The sequence below is a fragment of the Sturnus vulgaris genome, chromosome 2, assembly GCF_052056855.1.
Source record: "Sturnus vulgaris isolate bStuVul1 chromosome 2, bStuVul1.hap1, whole genome shotgun sequence".
Lineage (NCBI taxonomy): Eukaryota > Metazoa > Chordata > Aves > Passeriformes > Sturnidae > Sturnus > Sturnus vulgaris.
Window position 1 is genome coordinate 92,303,372 of NC_142244.1, and position 15,349 is coordinate 92,318,720.

The 15,349-nt window shown below is 37.6% G+C and overlaps 1 protein-coding gene across 1 annotated transcript in view; it reads left to right on the top strand.

Annotated features, from left to right (window-relative positions):
- GCC2 (GRIP and coiled-coil domain containing 2) overlaps positions 1-15,349 on the top strand; it is a 29,751-nt gene continuing 14,402 nt past the window's right edge. Inside the window, exons 1-12 of the mRNA XM_014885130.2 lie at positions 1-104; positions 2,961-3,023; positions 3,687-3,771; positions 4,825-4,892; positions 6,029-6,133; positions 6,966-9,422; positions 10,096-10,165; positions 10,875-10,975; positions 11,055-11,153; positions 12,732-12,851; positions 14,619-14,783; positions 15,157-15,261. Of these exons, the coding sequence (XP_014740616.2) occupies positions 3-104; positions 2,961-3,023; positions 3,687-3,771; positions 4,825-4,892; positions 6,029-6,133; positions 6,966-9,422; positions 10,096-10,165; positions 10,875-10,975; positions 11,055-11,153; positions 12,732-12,851; positions 14,619-14,783; positions 15,157-15,261 (3,540 nt within the window). The 5' untranslated portion in view covers positions 1-2. The remainder of the gene's footprint in view (positions 105-2,960; positions 3,024-3,686; positions 3,772-4,824; positions 4,893-6,028; positions 6,134-6,965; positions 9,423-10,095; positions 10,166-10,874; positions 10,976-11,054; positions 11,154-12,731; positions 12,852-14,618; positions 14,784-15,156; positions 15,262-15,349) is intronic.

Genomic DNA, 15,349 nt, shown 5'->3' on the forward strand with positions numbered 1-15,349 from the left:
GGATGACGGAGGCGGAAGCGGCTCGGGGAGGATGTAGCGGCGCTGGCAGCGGCTGTGGCGCCGCGATCTCCCCGCCCCTGCAGCCGGCCGGCCTCGCCATGGAGGTAACGCGGCGGGGGCAGAGGGGCCGCGGAGCCCTCGGGGGCAGCGCGGCTGGGGCGGGTGGGGAGGGGCGGTGCGTGACCTTGGCGTGCAGCGCTGGGGAGCGGCGGACCAGCCCCTCCCACGCCGCCGGTGCCTTTCCCTTTCACCCGGTGACGGGCGGAGAAACCCGCGGGTCACTGTGCGCCCTTCGCAGCCCCCGCGGGTGGCGCAGCCCCGGCAGGCGGCAGCTGTGAGGGAGGCCGGGGGCCGGGGGTGGGGAGGGGGCCCGGGGGCCCTTCCGCTGCCTCTGCCCTGCGGAAATGCGAGCGCCGCTGCGGGTTACAGGGGGCTTGTTCAGTGCCCCTCTTGATTAGAAGGTGGGGATGTTGCCCTGTTGGCACGGGCTGGGGGAGCGGGCGGTGCTGACTCGGGGGCAGCGACACTCGGGTGACACACGGCCAGAGCCCCGAGTGGTTGCTGTGTGAAAGCACCCACGGGCGGACAAGGGTTCCTTGTCCACGGAGGTGACCTGATGTGTTAACAGTACGTCAACTGTGAAACACACCTACCAACACAAGCAAATAAAAGCACTGAAGTGTCTGTATTTAGTGGATATTTCATAAACACCAAGGAAATCCAAAGGAAACATTGAAGAGTTTTAAGTTCACGCATTAAATTAACTCTACTGGTAGTGTCTGTGCTGCACACCTACCACATTCTAATAGAGGTTCAATGCCACTGTTGGTTGAAGCAATCACAATTCAAAATGCATTTTGATGTGACTTCATACACTTAAAAGAGTTTTTGATGTCAAGTAGTTGCACACTGCTCAGAAAGTTGCTGTTCATAATGGCCATTACTGCCACAGTTCACAGCAAAGGCTAATATATTGCATTTATGGATTGGGTATGTTAAGCTATTGCAAAAGTAAGGGATAGATAGCTGTTAAAATACATAGAAATCTTGAAGTGTGTCATGGAAACCCCTTAGTGTAGAGGGTAAAGTAGGCTTGAAATAAAATCTAAAAAAAGAGTGTATGTATGTGTGTGTATATGTATATATCAGTAAACCATGGAAGTATCCCTCTTTCAGAATGGTAGACTAGAAACCATGCAGGATTGTGTTGGGCTTTAAAGCATACTTAATAGCTGCTGGCTCACAGCTTGGATGCAGCTAATCAATAAAAAGTTCAGGGTTTTTTGATAGCTTATCTTCCTCATTTTTCTTCTAATTCAAGTGAGTGAAGCCCTTTACATGAGCTGCCTCTGGTTTCTGTTACCAGAACAGCAAAACTGGATGCATTGTTTTACACAGTATGTGATTCTGCCTCTGTATATACTAGCTTAAAGGAGTAAAAGTGTTGTGAGAAGAAAATTCATCTGACCTTACTGTAGTATGAAGAGTGGTGAGCTGTCATTTTCTGAACAGTACATGCAATTTGTTGTAATTCATTATGCTGTCCAACTGCTAAAATTTTAGAAATGTAAATGTTAACAAAGTTTTACATGCTAAGAATGTCTGAAACTAACTTTATAGCTCTTTTTTCCCTAATGCTGTACAGCACATTTTTTTCTAATAAGTTTGCTTTTGCCATCTTAAAAAAAAAAGCATAAAATACAAACACTTAGCATTTGTTACATAGGTGATTATAACTGCTTTGTCCTTGGTCTGTACTTGAACTCATATTTCTAAAGGTGATGCTTATTATTATCTGTATCACCTGTTCTGTCTAAATTATTAGTGATTGTCCATTCTCATAGTTTTCAGATCCAATTTGGTTCTTCCTTAGTTTCTACTATAAGGATTTTGATTTTTTTGCAGAATGAAGAGAATAGCAAAATAAAAGTGAAAGTATGTGTGTATACATACACACACAAACATCTAGATATATAAAAATACAAATATTTATAATATATACCTCTTCACTTTCATACCTATGCACATATAATAGTATGAAGAAGAAGGCAGGGTAAAGGTCAAGGCTTGGAAATGCTATTCCTAATATATTGGAAGTGTCTGTTCCCTTTTCCTTTGCAGCATCATGGCTGCATAGATTTCTTTTCCTGATTATACATAAGCATATCCCATATAAACCACCATAAAGTAACATTATCCCAGATTAGATCTGTGGAAGTTTACAATAGAAGGTATTTTGCATGTATTTTAGGGATAGAGAGCCCAGAATTTGCAGAGCCTTTTCAGGTATGTTTTTCAGGTCAGCAATCCTAGTGGGAACTAATATGTTTAAAAAAAAAAGAAGAGAGGGCTTATATTTGTCCAAATGAGCCCTGACTTTGCCAGATCTTTTGGAATATATTTGATAGGCTAACAATTGTAGTGATAAACCACTGTGTTTAAGAAGGAAACAAAAAAAAAAAATTAGGAGCTTGTGTGGTTCAAAAGTTCCCCAGGTTTGATTTAACTGCAACCTCTCTACAAATTTTTGGGGGAGTTTTGTTTGTTTGGTTTTGTTTGGGTTTTTTGTTTTGTTTTCGTTTTTTGGGGGGGACGGTTTAGGTTTTTTGGTTTTTTGTTGTTAGTGAGATAGTGAGTCATACTTTTCAAACTTCTTGTAAATAAAATTAATTTGCAATACTGTGTCAGCTCAAGATGTTCATTCAGTAATAGAACCATGAGATCATACTGGTTTGGACATTGGGAGTTTTTTATTCTACTGTTCTAATAATCACAGCAAGTCTTTTTCCATTATGTTTCTGACTAATCCTACAAATGCATGGTGTTTTAAAATTTTATTTTAATTTTTTTTCTTATGCTTTCACTATATTCAGTCTCTGTTTGAAGACTTTCAATTAATTTTTTTGGTAGTCTTACACTGAAAAGTTTGTTACTGCAGATTGTACTTTATTTTGTTGTAGGTTCAAGATGCTGGGCAGGAGATGGTGGCATCTTCTGGCACACCAGGATCAGGCAAATCAAAGGTAATCAATCATCACATAATTTATTTGGATAGCAGTAGTTGCAAGGGTTACAGCTTAGCATGCAAGCTGTGACTAATAGGAAGACAAAGATATTTTTAACATTTCTTCTAGACAGGAAAAATTAACTTATAAACATTAAGATAAAGTGTTTTGGAAACTATGAGGAAAAAAAAATCTCTTTTTAGTATGTTCACTTCCTGTTATATTTGATAAATTATTAACAGCATCCAGTTTTGGCAGCAGTCTGTTTCATAATGGATACAGACATCTTTGCATATGTTGGAAGTAAATTTAAACAATTACAATGTTAGATCAGCATGCTATTTTCCAAATATTGTTCAAATTGTATTGCTGAATTGTAATCCTTCCTAACTGAGTTTTCCTGACTGATGCTGCCCAATTGTGTCCTCCAAAATAGTTTCAGAAAAGTACAGAATGAGGAGTAGTTTCTGTTACTGTAATTGAGATAACAGAATTGGATAACAGAACATCAGTAACTTGGACTGTTACTTTTCTTTGAAATGTTATTCTTCTTGCAAATGTATGGTAAGAGTTTCTTGTCCTAAAATTTCGCTTCTTGGAAGTCAGATGCTAAAATGCCTTGTTTCTATTTCTCTTTGGGCTAGAGGAAACTGGTTTCTCTGATACATACTTTTTTTACAGCTGGACACATTGCCCAAAGAAGACCTCATCAAGTTTGCAAAAAAGCAAATGATGCTTATACAGAAAGTGAAGTCAAGATGTGCAGGTATCTTACTGGAAAGTGCAATTTCTGCCTTAATGCTTGGCACTACCTGACCTTTTCAAATATCACTGTGTGTTTTTGATAGGTGGATTTAAATTCTAGACAAAAATACTAGATTTTATTTTTCTTCAATTTTGCTATTTATGGTGGGAAGATAAGGACTGAAGTAATTTGGTTAAGAAAGAGAAGAAAAGAAGCATTGCTTTTGTCAGGTATTAAATTAATTTTGGTCTGACAGTATGGCATGATGGAACAGTGTAACTTGTGTAAAAGTTTAACTGGGTCATTGTTCTCCATATTGGTGCAGGCTGCTTTTCAGGAAGCAAATGGGAGGAGGAATATCTGATTTTTTTTGCATAATTAGTGTAGTTTATTGTAGAGTACAATGGCTTCTTTAAGATAGTTTGCTACCTTATATCATTTGTTGCTTTAACACGAGTTTGTAAAATACCCCAAGCAAAATGTTATGCTTAATACCTAAAAGTACATGTAAATCTGTAAATCTGTGCTCTCATGTGCTGTCCTTCTCCACTCTGCTGTCCCTTTTCCTGCAGTGGCCCACTACTTGGACTGGTGTCACTTCCCCTTGTTTGGAATGACCAGCTGACTGCTGGTAGCTTCCTACTGAAACAATAAGGATACAGAGATGGGCTATATCAGGCTTTTCCTCAGTGTGGTTATTCATAAGATCTTGTTCTTCTGCTTGCTGCCTGTTTTTAGAGAAACAGTAGAAACTGAGTATCTTTCCTCTGATTTAAATTGACCATGAAATAGAAGGTGAGATGATCATAAGAAGAATTTCTATCTGTTGTCCCTCTATCCAAGCAAGTAAGTTTTGCTTCCTTAGGAAACCATGCTCGGTGTCAGCACTGGAGAAGTGGTACTGAACATTTGTTCTTTTACCATTACTGCTGTCTATCACTAAGTAACAAACAAAAATTGATGAAGTAAAAGATGTCTCTGATTTGAATAGAAGTATTGTCGGGCACAAAATTTAGAAGTTTGCTACTGTGATGCAGCATCAATTCATACTGTGAAATTTCTTTACATGTTAAGAACTGGAGAAAGAAATTGAAGAACTCAAATCCAAAGCAGCTACTGCAGGAGCAGATGATATTATTCAGGTAGGAATATGTAATGCGTTTCTATTGTATTACATAAAGTTAGCTGAAATAAATCCACAGAAATAATTTGGTAAATAGTAAATAGCTTGAAAACTGTTACTCAAATTGAATGGAATCAATCTGCAAGAATCCATGACACTTTCTAAAACCTTTTTGTTTTCCTTCTCTCCTCGTGTCCTTGTTCCACTTGCCAGCAAACCCTCTTGGTTCTGTGAGAAATAGTACAGAGTAGTAGACTTTCCAGACAGAACTTAGCACAGCACTTCAGTACTTGAAGGGGGCTTATAAGATGTGGACAAACTTTTCAGTAGGGCCTGTTGCAATAGAACAAGGGGTAATGGTTTTAAACTAAACGAGGGTTGATTTGGATTACATATGAGGAATATGGTTTTTTACACAGAGGGTGGTGAAACATGGGAAAGGGTTGCTCAGAGAGGTGGTAGATTCCCCACCCCTGGAAATATTCAAGAAGAGGTTGAATGGGGCTCTGAACAACCTGATGGAGTTGAAGATATCCGTGCTCACTGCAGGCAGTTGGACTAGATGGCCTTTAAGGGTCCCTACCCACCCAAACTATTCTATGACTATGAATGTCCCAGCAAGACTTTTCCTTGTGTGGCTGGTTAGACCAGCTTTTGTTTATTTTGGAGTGACAGTTGCAGAAAGACTTCAGCCATTTAGAAAAGTTCTGAGACAGTCATTTGATGAGATAAGAAACACATAATTAAAGTTGCATGTCACAAGAATTACTTTTAGGATGTGTCTTTCTCAGGATAAGGGTCATAGCATATGAAAGTGAAAATTGGTGGTGAAGTGGAATTTCTCAATTAGAGAAATGTTTTGAATAATTTGGTTGGAGATTTCTTTTCTACAGAAAGGGAACTTCACCACCACCACCTGGTAATAAAACATTAGCTGATCACATGTATAGTTTTTAAAAGACCCCAAAATCATTGTTTTAGTCTACCTATTTAATATCAGTCGTATTTGGGCTGAAAGCAACTTTAAAACCAGACTGATGTGTTTATTTGACAAAAAGAGTCATAATCAACATGTGAGTTCCTACATTTTTCAGAAATCACTGTTTCCATTGTTAAGAAACTCTCCTTTCAATGATGTTTCTCATTTAATATTAGGCTCTCACAGAAAGGCTGGATGTTGTGCTTCTGGAAAAAGCTGAAAGTCAGCAGCAGTGCATAGCTCTGAAGAAAGAAAATATTCAAATAAAGCAAGAAGCAGAGGTACTGAAATGAGCAACAGAACATTACTGAAATATTAGAGAATTATAGATTTTTTTCTGAATTTGCTTGTTGTGTATCTAATTTTAATCTTTTTCTTCACTTACCTATATTCTGTCTCTTAAAAAAATCTAAAACAATATAAAGGCTTTATATATTAAAGCATATTTTCTCTGTGACCCCTAACTAGATAATAAATTAAAAAATAATAAATAGTAATAAATAAAAAATTCTTATATACACTGTCTGGATCCACAGCTGCAAGAATTCAGTCTGTGCATTGAAAGCCTACATAGACTTCAGTCAATCAGCTCTGTCTTTCTCTGGGAGCACAGGTTTACGTTTATGAGGTAAACCTCTTGATATGCATGTCAGGTTTACTTTTAGATATTCATAAGAAGGAGCCAGTCAGCCAAGGCATCTGTATTGTATCAAAAAATCTCAATTTGTAATAAAGTGAAGACTGAATTGCTTGCAATTGAGGGAGGGACATTGTTGTATTCCAGATACCTGAATTTGATGCACTAAAAGTAATCTGATCTTTAATACATTATCAGAATAGTTGCTAAACCTGAGCTCTGTCATGACCGTTTTGTGAAATTATGCTGGTAAACATGATTTAGGACTTAGTTTTCCTTTCTCATTTTTCTAACATTATTGTACTCTGTGCAGTGTCTTCTGAATTGAGTTGTCCTAATACAGTTAGATATTTAAAAACTACAACAGTTTTTAAAACTGAGGATTGCTACGTTTCCTAATTCATTATTGTAGACAGTTCACTTGGAAATTCTGTGTGCTAAATTACCAGTATTTAATAATTTTCCTGTTTGCTTAGGCTGCGGTGGCTAAAACAGAAGAATTGCAGAAGCAACTGGAACAATCAAGAATTGACTCTCTGGAAGAAATAAAAGCTCTGAAGAGTGAATTAGCAAATGCACAATGCAAGCACAATGAAGATTTAAAAAAGCTGGAGGTGGAATTAGATGAACAAGTGAAAAAACAAATGGAGCTGGTGGAACAGGTTGAATGTTACAATAAAAGCCAAAAAGAAGTTAAAAGATTACAAGATGATGTCCAAAGAATTAAATCTACTTATGAGGAGCAGATTTTGTGTCTAAACAAGCAGTTGGAAGCTGTGGATGAAGACAAAAACAAAGAAGTAACAAATCTGCAAGAAACTATTAAAAGCAACTCCCAGTGTTACCATAATGAAATAAAAAATCTGAATGAAGAGCTTAAAAAACTAAAAATTGCCCATCAGGAAGAGGTGTCAGAACTAATGCATCAGATTGAAATATCATCTAAGGAAAATGAAGAAAAGCAAAATCAAATAAATCAGTTACAGCATAATTTGGCAGAGAAAAATGCCAAGGATGAAATGCATGCTCAGACTGACCAGCGTGAATATGACTTGAAGCAGCTAAGAGAAGTCTTAAATAAAAATTTAGAAAACAATGTTGCAGATACACAAGAAGAATCTTGTGTAGAAGAAAAAATGGAAGAAAAACTTAGGTACCTGGAGCACAGTTTAGAAGAACTCCAGTCCCAACATACTATATTAAAAGATGAGTTAACTTACATGAGCAATGTCAAGATAAAACTGGAAGAGGAAATCCATCGTATGAAGGATGAGTACTTTCATGAGCGGGAAGACTTGGACTTTAAGATAAATGAATTGCAGCTTGCTAAAGAAGATTACTGCTCTGCAATTGAAAAACTAAAATTGGATCTTCAAGCAGCAGGACAGCACTATGAAACTGCTGCAAAAGAGCACAAATTAGAGATTCAGACTCTGAAAGATCAACACAAGAGAGAAATTTCTGAACTAAATGAAACTTTATTATCTGGTTCTGAAAAAGAACAGATGGCATTAGTTTTTGAAAATCAAGAACTTAGAGAACAACTTGAAAAGCAAACTCAGGAGAAAGAAGAAGCAGTGTCCAATTACAACAGCCTGAGAGAAACAATGGAAACTCTACAGGCTGAGCTAGGTGAATCTGCTGGAAAGATCAGCCAGGAGTTTGAATCAATGAAACAACAGCAAGCTTCTGATGTCAGTCAACTGCAGCAGAAACTCCGGGCTGCTTTCAATGAAAGAGATGTCCTTCTTGAAAATGTAAACCACCTCCAGGAAAAATCGTCATCTCATCAGTTAAAGATACAAGAACTTGAATGTAAAATCGTTAGTCTTCAGGAGGACAATAGCACCATGAAAAGCTCCGTAGACCAAAAAGAGATTGCTGTAAGAGAACTGGAAGAGAAGATCGTTGCTCTTACTGATGAAAACAGGGATATCTTAAATGATGTAAAACGCTTGGGTGAAGAGAGAGAAACCCTTCAGGAAACTTACAAGCAAGAACAAGCTAAAATTCAGGAACTTCAGCAAGAAGTAGATGTTGCTAATCAGTACAATAATGACCTGAAGCAAAAGGTAGAGGAATTAACAGAGAGACTGAATGAAGCTTTAACTTCAAAGGGTGAAAATGCTCGAATGCTAGACCAGCTAGAAAAACAGATAGAATCTCTGGTGCGTGATAAAGAGCAGCTTTCATCTGAAGTGTACGCTCTTCGTGATGAAAATAAGAAACTCATTCAGGAAAAAGGTGAATTAAGTGAAGAGCTGGGAAAAACTACATCTGAAAAAGATGCTTGTTTAGTATTGAAAGAGCAGTCTGAAAACTTAGAAAATAAACTACAAATGATGACTGCAGAAAAAGACCATATATCAACATTACTTGAAAATGAACAAGTGCACACATCCCTTGTAAGAACTCAGCTGTATCACCTACTTGAGCAAGTGGGGTTCAGCGTTTCAGATTCTAATGAAGAATATGATTCTCTTAACTTGTTAAAAATTGCAAATGAATGCTTGTCAAAAATTAAAGAAGAGCAGTGCCTTGCTCTACAAAAGGAGGAGGAAGTAATTAGATTGCAGCGAGAAGTTGAGAGATTAGAGGAAGAAAATGCAGCTCAACATAGAGAACACAGATCCCTGATTCAGGATTTTGAAAAAGAAAAAAATCTCTTGAGAGAAGAACTGGAAGGAGTGTTGTCTGAAAAAGAAGCGCTTCAACGTGATATCCAGGAGCTGAGGAATGCCAGTGAAAAAGCAAGGATTGAAAATCAGGATCTTTTAGCTAATACTGAAGAGATCAGTCAAAAACTTGCTCTTTATGAAAGTCAAATACAAGAACTGCAAAAAGGATCTGAAAGACAAGACGACTTAAATTTCATTCTGGAACAAAAGGAAACTGAACTTAGAAATGTGAAAGACGAACTGAGTTCTCTAAAGGTTATATTTTGTTATTGAAGTATAAAGACTAAACCTCTAAAGTCTTCAGAATTAAGGTTCAAAAAATACTTTCAATTCTCTCTTTTCTTTTTTTTTCTTTTTTTCCTCTGGCCTGAAAGTGAGTCTCCATTCTAGAAAGCACATATTTCTGAGTTTTCTAACACCTCAGAATTCTCTTTTTTCCCCCCAGGAAAAAAAAAAAAAACTTAAACAAATCCAACCATAATGCTTTTTTGACAAAATTTGCTTGTACTTGAACCTTTCCTCCTATCAATATCCCTTGAAGCAGTCAATTTGCTAGATTGACTAACTGACCTCATAATCTTTCACCTCTAGCTTTCTATGGTTCCATCTCAAACAAAACTGCTTGATCTGCCTTAACTTCAGGTCTTGGATATTGCTGGTTATGTAAAGCTGACAGCTGCAGAATGAGGGTGTCTCCCCTTTTTGTCCTTGGACAGGGTGGAAAGCGGCTCTTAAAAGGTTGGAATGTTCTGCTTTCAACATAACTGTACTTTCACTGAGCTGATACGAAGTTGCTCATAAAGGCTTTCCTGGTAGTAAGAACATAGACACTTTTAGCTGTAGCTGAAACTTCTGGCTTGTTAGGGACAAAATAGGTGCCACAAAGAAATTTTTGTAATACTTCTTATATCTCTTGTTTATAATACAGAATTTAATGGAGACAATGACTGAGAAAACTGATCAACAGTCTGCAGTAGCAGAGCTTCAAGAAAAAATTGGTATCTTTCTCATTTTTGCTTTTATATAAATGGTCTGGCTTCTTTGGATTGTTACCTTTCCTTTCTTTGCATGATTGTCCTCTATTTCCACAAGTTGAGGAAGATGGGGAAGTAAATATTAATGCATGTTACTACAGTATTCCTTCCGTTAGGGATTTAAAATGTTTTAAATTATTAAATTTAAATTTAAATGTTTTAAGTTGGATATGATTTGATACTTTTTAAGGCTTTTTCTTCCTCTGTACATCTGTCTATAAACAGTGTAGTGGATTTAATCTTTATTTTTTAAATGTGGGAGATTTATCAGTAGGAATCCCTGAAGCTACCAGAAGGAAAGGGAAGCAGCACTGCCAAAACTACTGTTGCTTTATTGAAGTTATCTCAATACATTAGCAGGAAAATACTTCTGAGTTGTTAAATTTATGTAGAAGTAGACAGGAATATGGCTCTTAACTGTGATGGAAGCTTCTGAAACAGGGAAAGATTGTCCAGGGAAAGATTGCCCCTAAGTTCTCTGTGTGTCTGGGTGTTTTAGCTTCAAATTGAAAGCTTAACTGAATGGAACACTTGAACATCTTCCCCTGCTTTATATTTTGTTTGGTTTTAAAGTCATGCTGATGTTTGTGTTCTAATTGAATTTCATTACATTTCACTTCTTGGGAAGAAATGGAAAGGTGTAATTTTTAATTTCCATACATGTTTATTTTAGGGATGCTGGAAAAAGAATCTGCTGAAAAAGGAGAGAAGCTAAATAAAATTAAAGTGGTTGCTGTGAAAGCAAAGAAAGAATTAGATGCCAGCCGAAAAGAGGTACCCTGACTACTTCCTAATATGAAAGTTCTGCATGGGGGACTTTGTTTTAATGACACACACTTCTTTTTATAATAAGATGCAGACTCTGAAGGAAGAGTTGGAGTTGGTTCGATCAGAAAAAGATCAATTGTCTGCTTCCATGAAAGATGTCATTCAAGGAGCTGAAAGCTATAAGGTAAGAATAGTTCTGCATTCACAAAAGATAGTAAACTGTCAGAAAATACTTTGGGTTTAAAGCCTAGCCTGGATATACATTGTTATGTATATTTAACATTTAATACACCCATTTAACTTGCACAATTATGTTTGGCAAAAGAAATGGTGTCAATGCAGTTGAATACCAGAATGAAGAAATGTAAGGTTCTCTTAAGAGAATAAAATTAGACTCTTCTTTTTACTAGAATGCTGTTTTTAAACCTTTTGAATCTAGCATCATACATACCGGGCAATGTGTTGCTAGGCAAAACAGAAATCCCTGTGAATTCTGCAAAGTACATAAAATTGAAGACCAGTTTGAAAATCCTTAAATGATTAAGACAAACTTGTAATTTTCTGGGAGCAAGTCTTCGTGGAGCACATCTCTGGGCACATGAAGCAGAAGCAGGTGACGAGTCAGCATTGCTTCCCCAAGAGAAAGCTGTTCCATGTAAGACTTAGGAGGAGTAGCTGAGGGGACTGAGGTTATGTACGCTGGAGAAAAGCAGGTTCAGGGAAGGTTTTATTGCTCTGTATAACCACCTGAAAAGAGAGTGTTGTCAGGTGGGGATCAGTCTTTTCTCTCAAGCAACAAGATAGGACAGAGGGAAATGGCCTTGAATTCCACCAGGGGAGGTTTAGGATATTAGGAACAATTTCTTTAGGAGAAGGGTGCTTGAGCGTTAGTACAGAGGAGCAATGGAATCACCATCGCTGGTGGTTTTTAAAATATAATAAGTAAACACAGCAAACACTTTATATACAAATATATAAAATAAACACAGCACTATAGGACATGTGTTAGTGGTGGACTTAGCAGTGCTGGGTTTGCAGTGGGATTCAATGATCTTAAAGGTCATTTCCCATCTAAATGATTCTGTGACATTATTGAAAGTATTGCATCCACTCTTGTCTCTCCGTCTCCCCCCAAATACAAGACAGACATTGATAACTTGAAGTGATTTCAGTGGAGGGATGACCAGGTTGGTCAAGGGACTGGAATAAATGATGAGAAGTTGCTCAGCCTGGAGAAAACTTCAAAGGAACCTAATAAGGGTCTTCCAGTACCTACAAAGACATTATGAAGGGAAGAGAGTCAGGTTATTAATGATGGTGCAAGATAAGACAGTAGTCCTCAATTGAAAGGAGAGATTCCAGCTGGATACATGGATAAACATTTTTATTCTATGAGAATTGTCGAGCTTTGGAATAGATTACCCAGTGGAGTAGCCATCTCCATTCTTGGAGGCATGTGCTTGGAAAGACATGTTTGGACAAAGCTCTGAGAAATCTGGTCTCATCTCACTGCTTCCCGTCCTTTAAGCAGGAGGGTGACACCCGCTGAGCTGTCTTCCAACCTGAGCTAGAATGTCATGAACTGAAAGAGGGTTTTTCCCAGAGCCTGTAATGGATGATAGCTTTTATTTCATTCTGATATTTCTGATGTTGCAGTAAGACAACTCATATAATGAGATGGTAAGCACACCTCAGAGGTATAGAATGTGCTTATGCAATACATATTGTAAAAAATTATGCCGTTGTGTTTGTATGTGTTAAGAATCTTTTGATGGAATACGACAAGCAAGGAGAACAGCTGGATTCTGAAAAAGGCAGAGCAAATAATCTTGAACGTCAGCTAGATGATGTCACAAGACAGCTACAGGTGTCATCTGAGCAGGTCAGTTCTGTATGTGGGTCTGATCTATTGATCAGTACCATAACAATTAATTCTGCCTATTGGGTGCAAGTTTTAATGTGATTGTTGCTATTGTTTCATAACCTAAGTGCATTTTGAATAATGACTTGAAATTCAGAGTGGTTTGTTTGCTCCTTTTCAACATCTGATATCTTACCCGGGCCGTGCCAAAGGTAAATAAATATACCTAGAATGTCTGGCTTTGTCAATAGAAAGAGTTTAATTTATCTCAGGTCAACTCACAGAAAAGAGCAGATTATCTCTGGCTTGATTTTGGACCTACAGCTCTGCTGCAAGTATCAAACATGCACTGTTTCTCTTGACTGCACACCTACACTTTTCATTAAGTGCAGTAACCTTGAACTGAGACATTTTTTCTTCTGTTTCTTCAACAAAATGTGGCTTGAGATTTGTAAATTTTTTGTTCAATCAAGAGTGTTTAAATATAGTAAATGAATTACAGATTTTGCATTTTCACAAGCATGAGACTTTAAGATGCATTGTAGAGTACTGCATTGGCATTCAGAGGAATCTAAGATGGTAATTAAGGGGTTGTGAGACACATTTTTGCAAAGCTAGCTGAAATGGGTTTGGTATTTAGGATTTAAACTCCCAGGCCCCACACACCAATGATCCACCTATCAACACAAGCCAATAGTCAATAGCATAGGAAGAAATTAGAAATAATAGTATATATTCTGCTGATTATGCAGACATTGCATTTTTCAACTTTGTTATAAAGAATTTGTAAATAAAACACTATTTAGGTAGTGGACATCTTTCACTTATGCTTCATTCTTAATAGGCAAAATAAAGACTAGGATACATCATTGAAGATGTCAACATTTAGTCTGTTAAAGTCATTACAAAAGTATGGCTGATACAGTAGAGCTCTTACTCTATACTGGTGGAAGAATTCATGGTTCAGTCAAAGCTTGCAGTTGGGCGTTTTTTAGGCGTTAAATGTGGTTACTGTGCTAAAAAGAGAGAGAAAGGACAGCAACACACACGGACCTCTTTGGGGAAAAAAGGTCAACTTTATTGTATGGACAGCCCGTATTTAAAGTGTGTTACGTGCAGCTAGGACAGGACAGTAGTTCATTGGACAACTGGGAAAAACATCCTTGGGACAGTACCTCAGGATGTATCCCACGGGAAATACACCAGGTGTTAATCTTTATATGAATTTCACTTTGTTTTTCACCATGCTATCACCTGGGAGACTTCCTCCCTAACTGAAGCTGTAGTCAGCTTGTCAGCCTGGGAATGGACCTGAGAGTCAGGAGAAATTCAGGCCTAAAAAAGAATTTCCAGGCTGTAATTCCCTAGCTCTCTAATGTGTGTGTCCACAGTTAATAGTATGATCATTTGTTTATAAATACAGCAGCTGTATTTGAAGTATGGCAATAAGTATTAAAATACTGTATTGTTGCAAGGGGAAGGTGATAATGCAGAACACATAAATTTTGGGGTATTTTTTTCAGATTTCTTTTGATTCTTGCTGTTTTACAGGAAGCTGGACAAATTCACTGAACAAAATAACCAAAATGTGCTAATGGCTTTAGTTTTGCCTATTAATTAATCTGGTTTAAAAGATATAAGCTGGACAAGACTCATCTGTAGGAGTGTTGTTTGTAAGGGATTTGGATAGAAATCAGTGTTAGGTGGGTTTTTTTTAAATATAGAAAATACTTTATCTTGCACATCAATTCAACTTACGTTTTTATCATTCCACTGTGCTAATTTCAGCATGATCAGTTACGCTCCACTAATGAAGATCTCCTGGCTCGTGTTGAAACACTGCAAAATAATGCTAAGCTGCTGGAAACCCAGATACTGGAGATACAAAGAGCCAAAGCAAAGGCTGACAAAGAACTAGAAGCTGAAAAGCTTCTAAGAGAACAGAAAACAAAGGTAGTACTTCATAGAGATGGTGAATAGGCTGAAGCATTACTTTCACTGGATGTAATTTCTGTTCGACCTTTGTAAACTGTGTTTTTATAGATCAGGTTCTGCACTTTCCCTCTGTGTTACTTGACTTTTTTGGAAACTTGGTCTGTTCATGGAAAAAACTTTGCAAGGCTGTCAATTCAGGTTAGGGATAGTTATATAGAATGTGAAAACCACTTCATAGTATTGTTAGTTTTTCTCTGGTTCACAGTGATTTCCGAAAAAAGAAATCAACTATCTTTGTACAATGCAAGTGTGTGTGTGTGTCTAAGTATAGAAAGATGCTGACATCTGTTTTGAAATTGAACTGCATAATTGACAACTACTTAAATTTCAGGAACATAGTGGTGCTGTCCGAGAAATGGAGGAGCTTCAGATGCAACTTCAGAAGGAAAAGAAACATCTGCAGAAAACTATGCAAGAACTAGAGCTGGCCAGAAAGGTAAAGTTGCTGTCCACGTTAGTGCTTAGTGGGCTACCAAAGACTTTGGCCCATCTGGCTGTGTTGAATGCCTCCCTTTCTGTTCTGA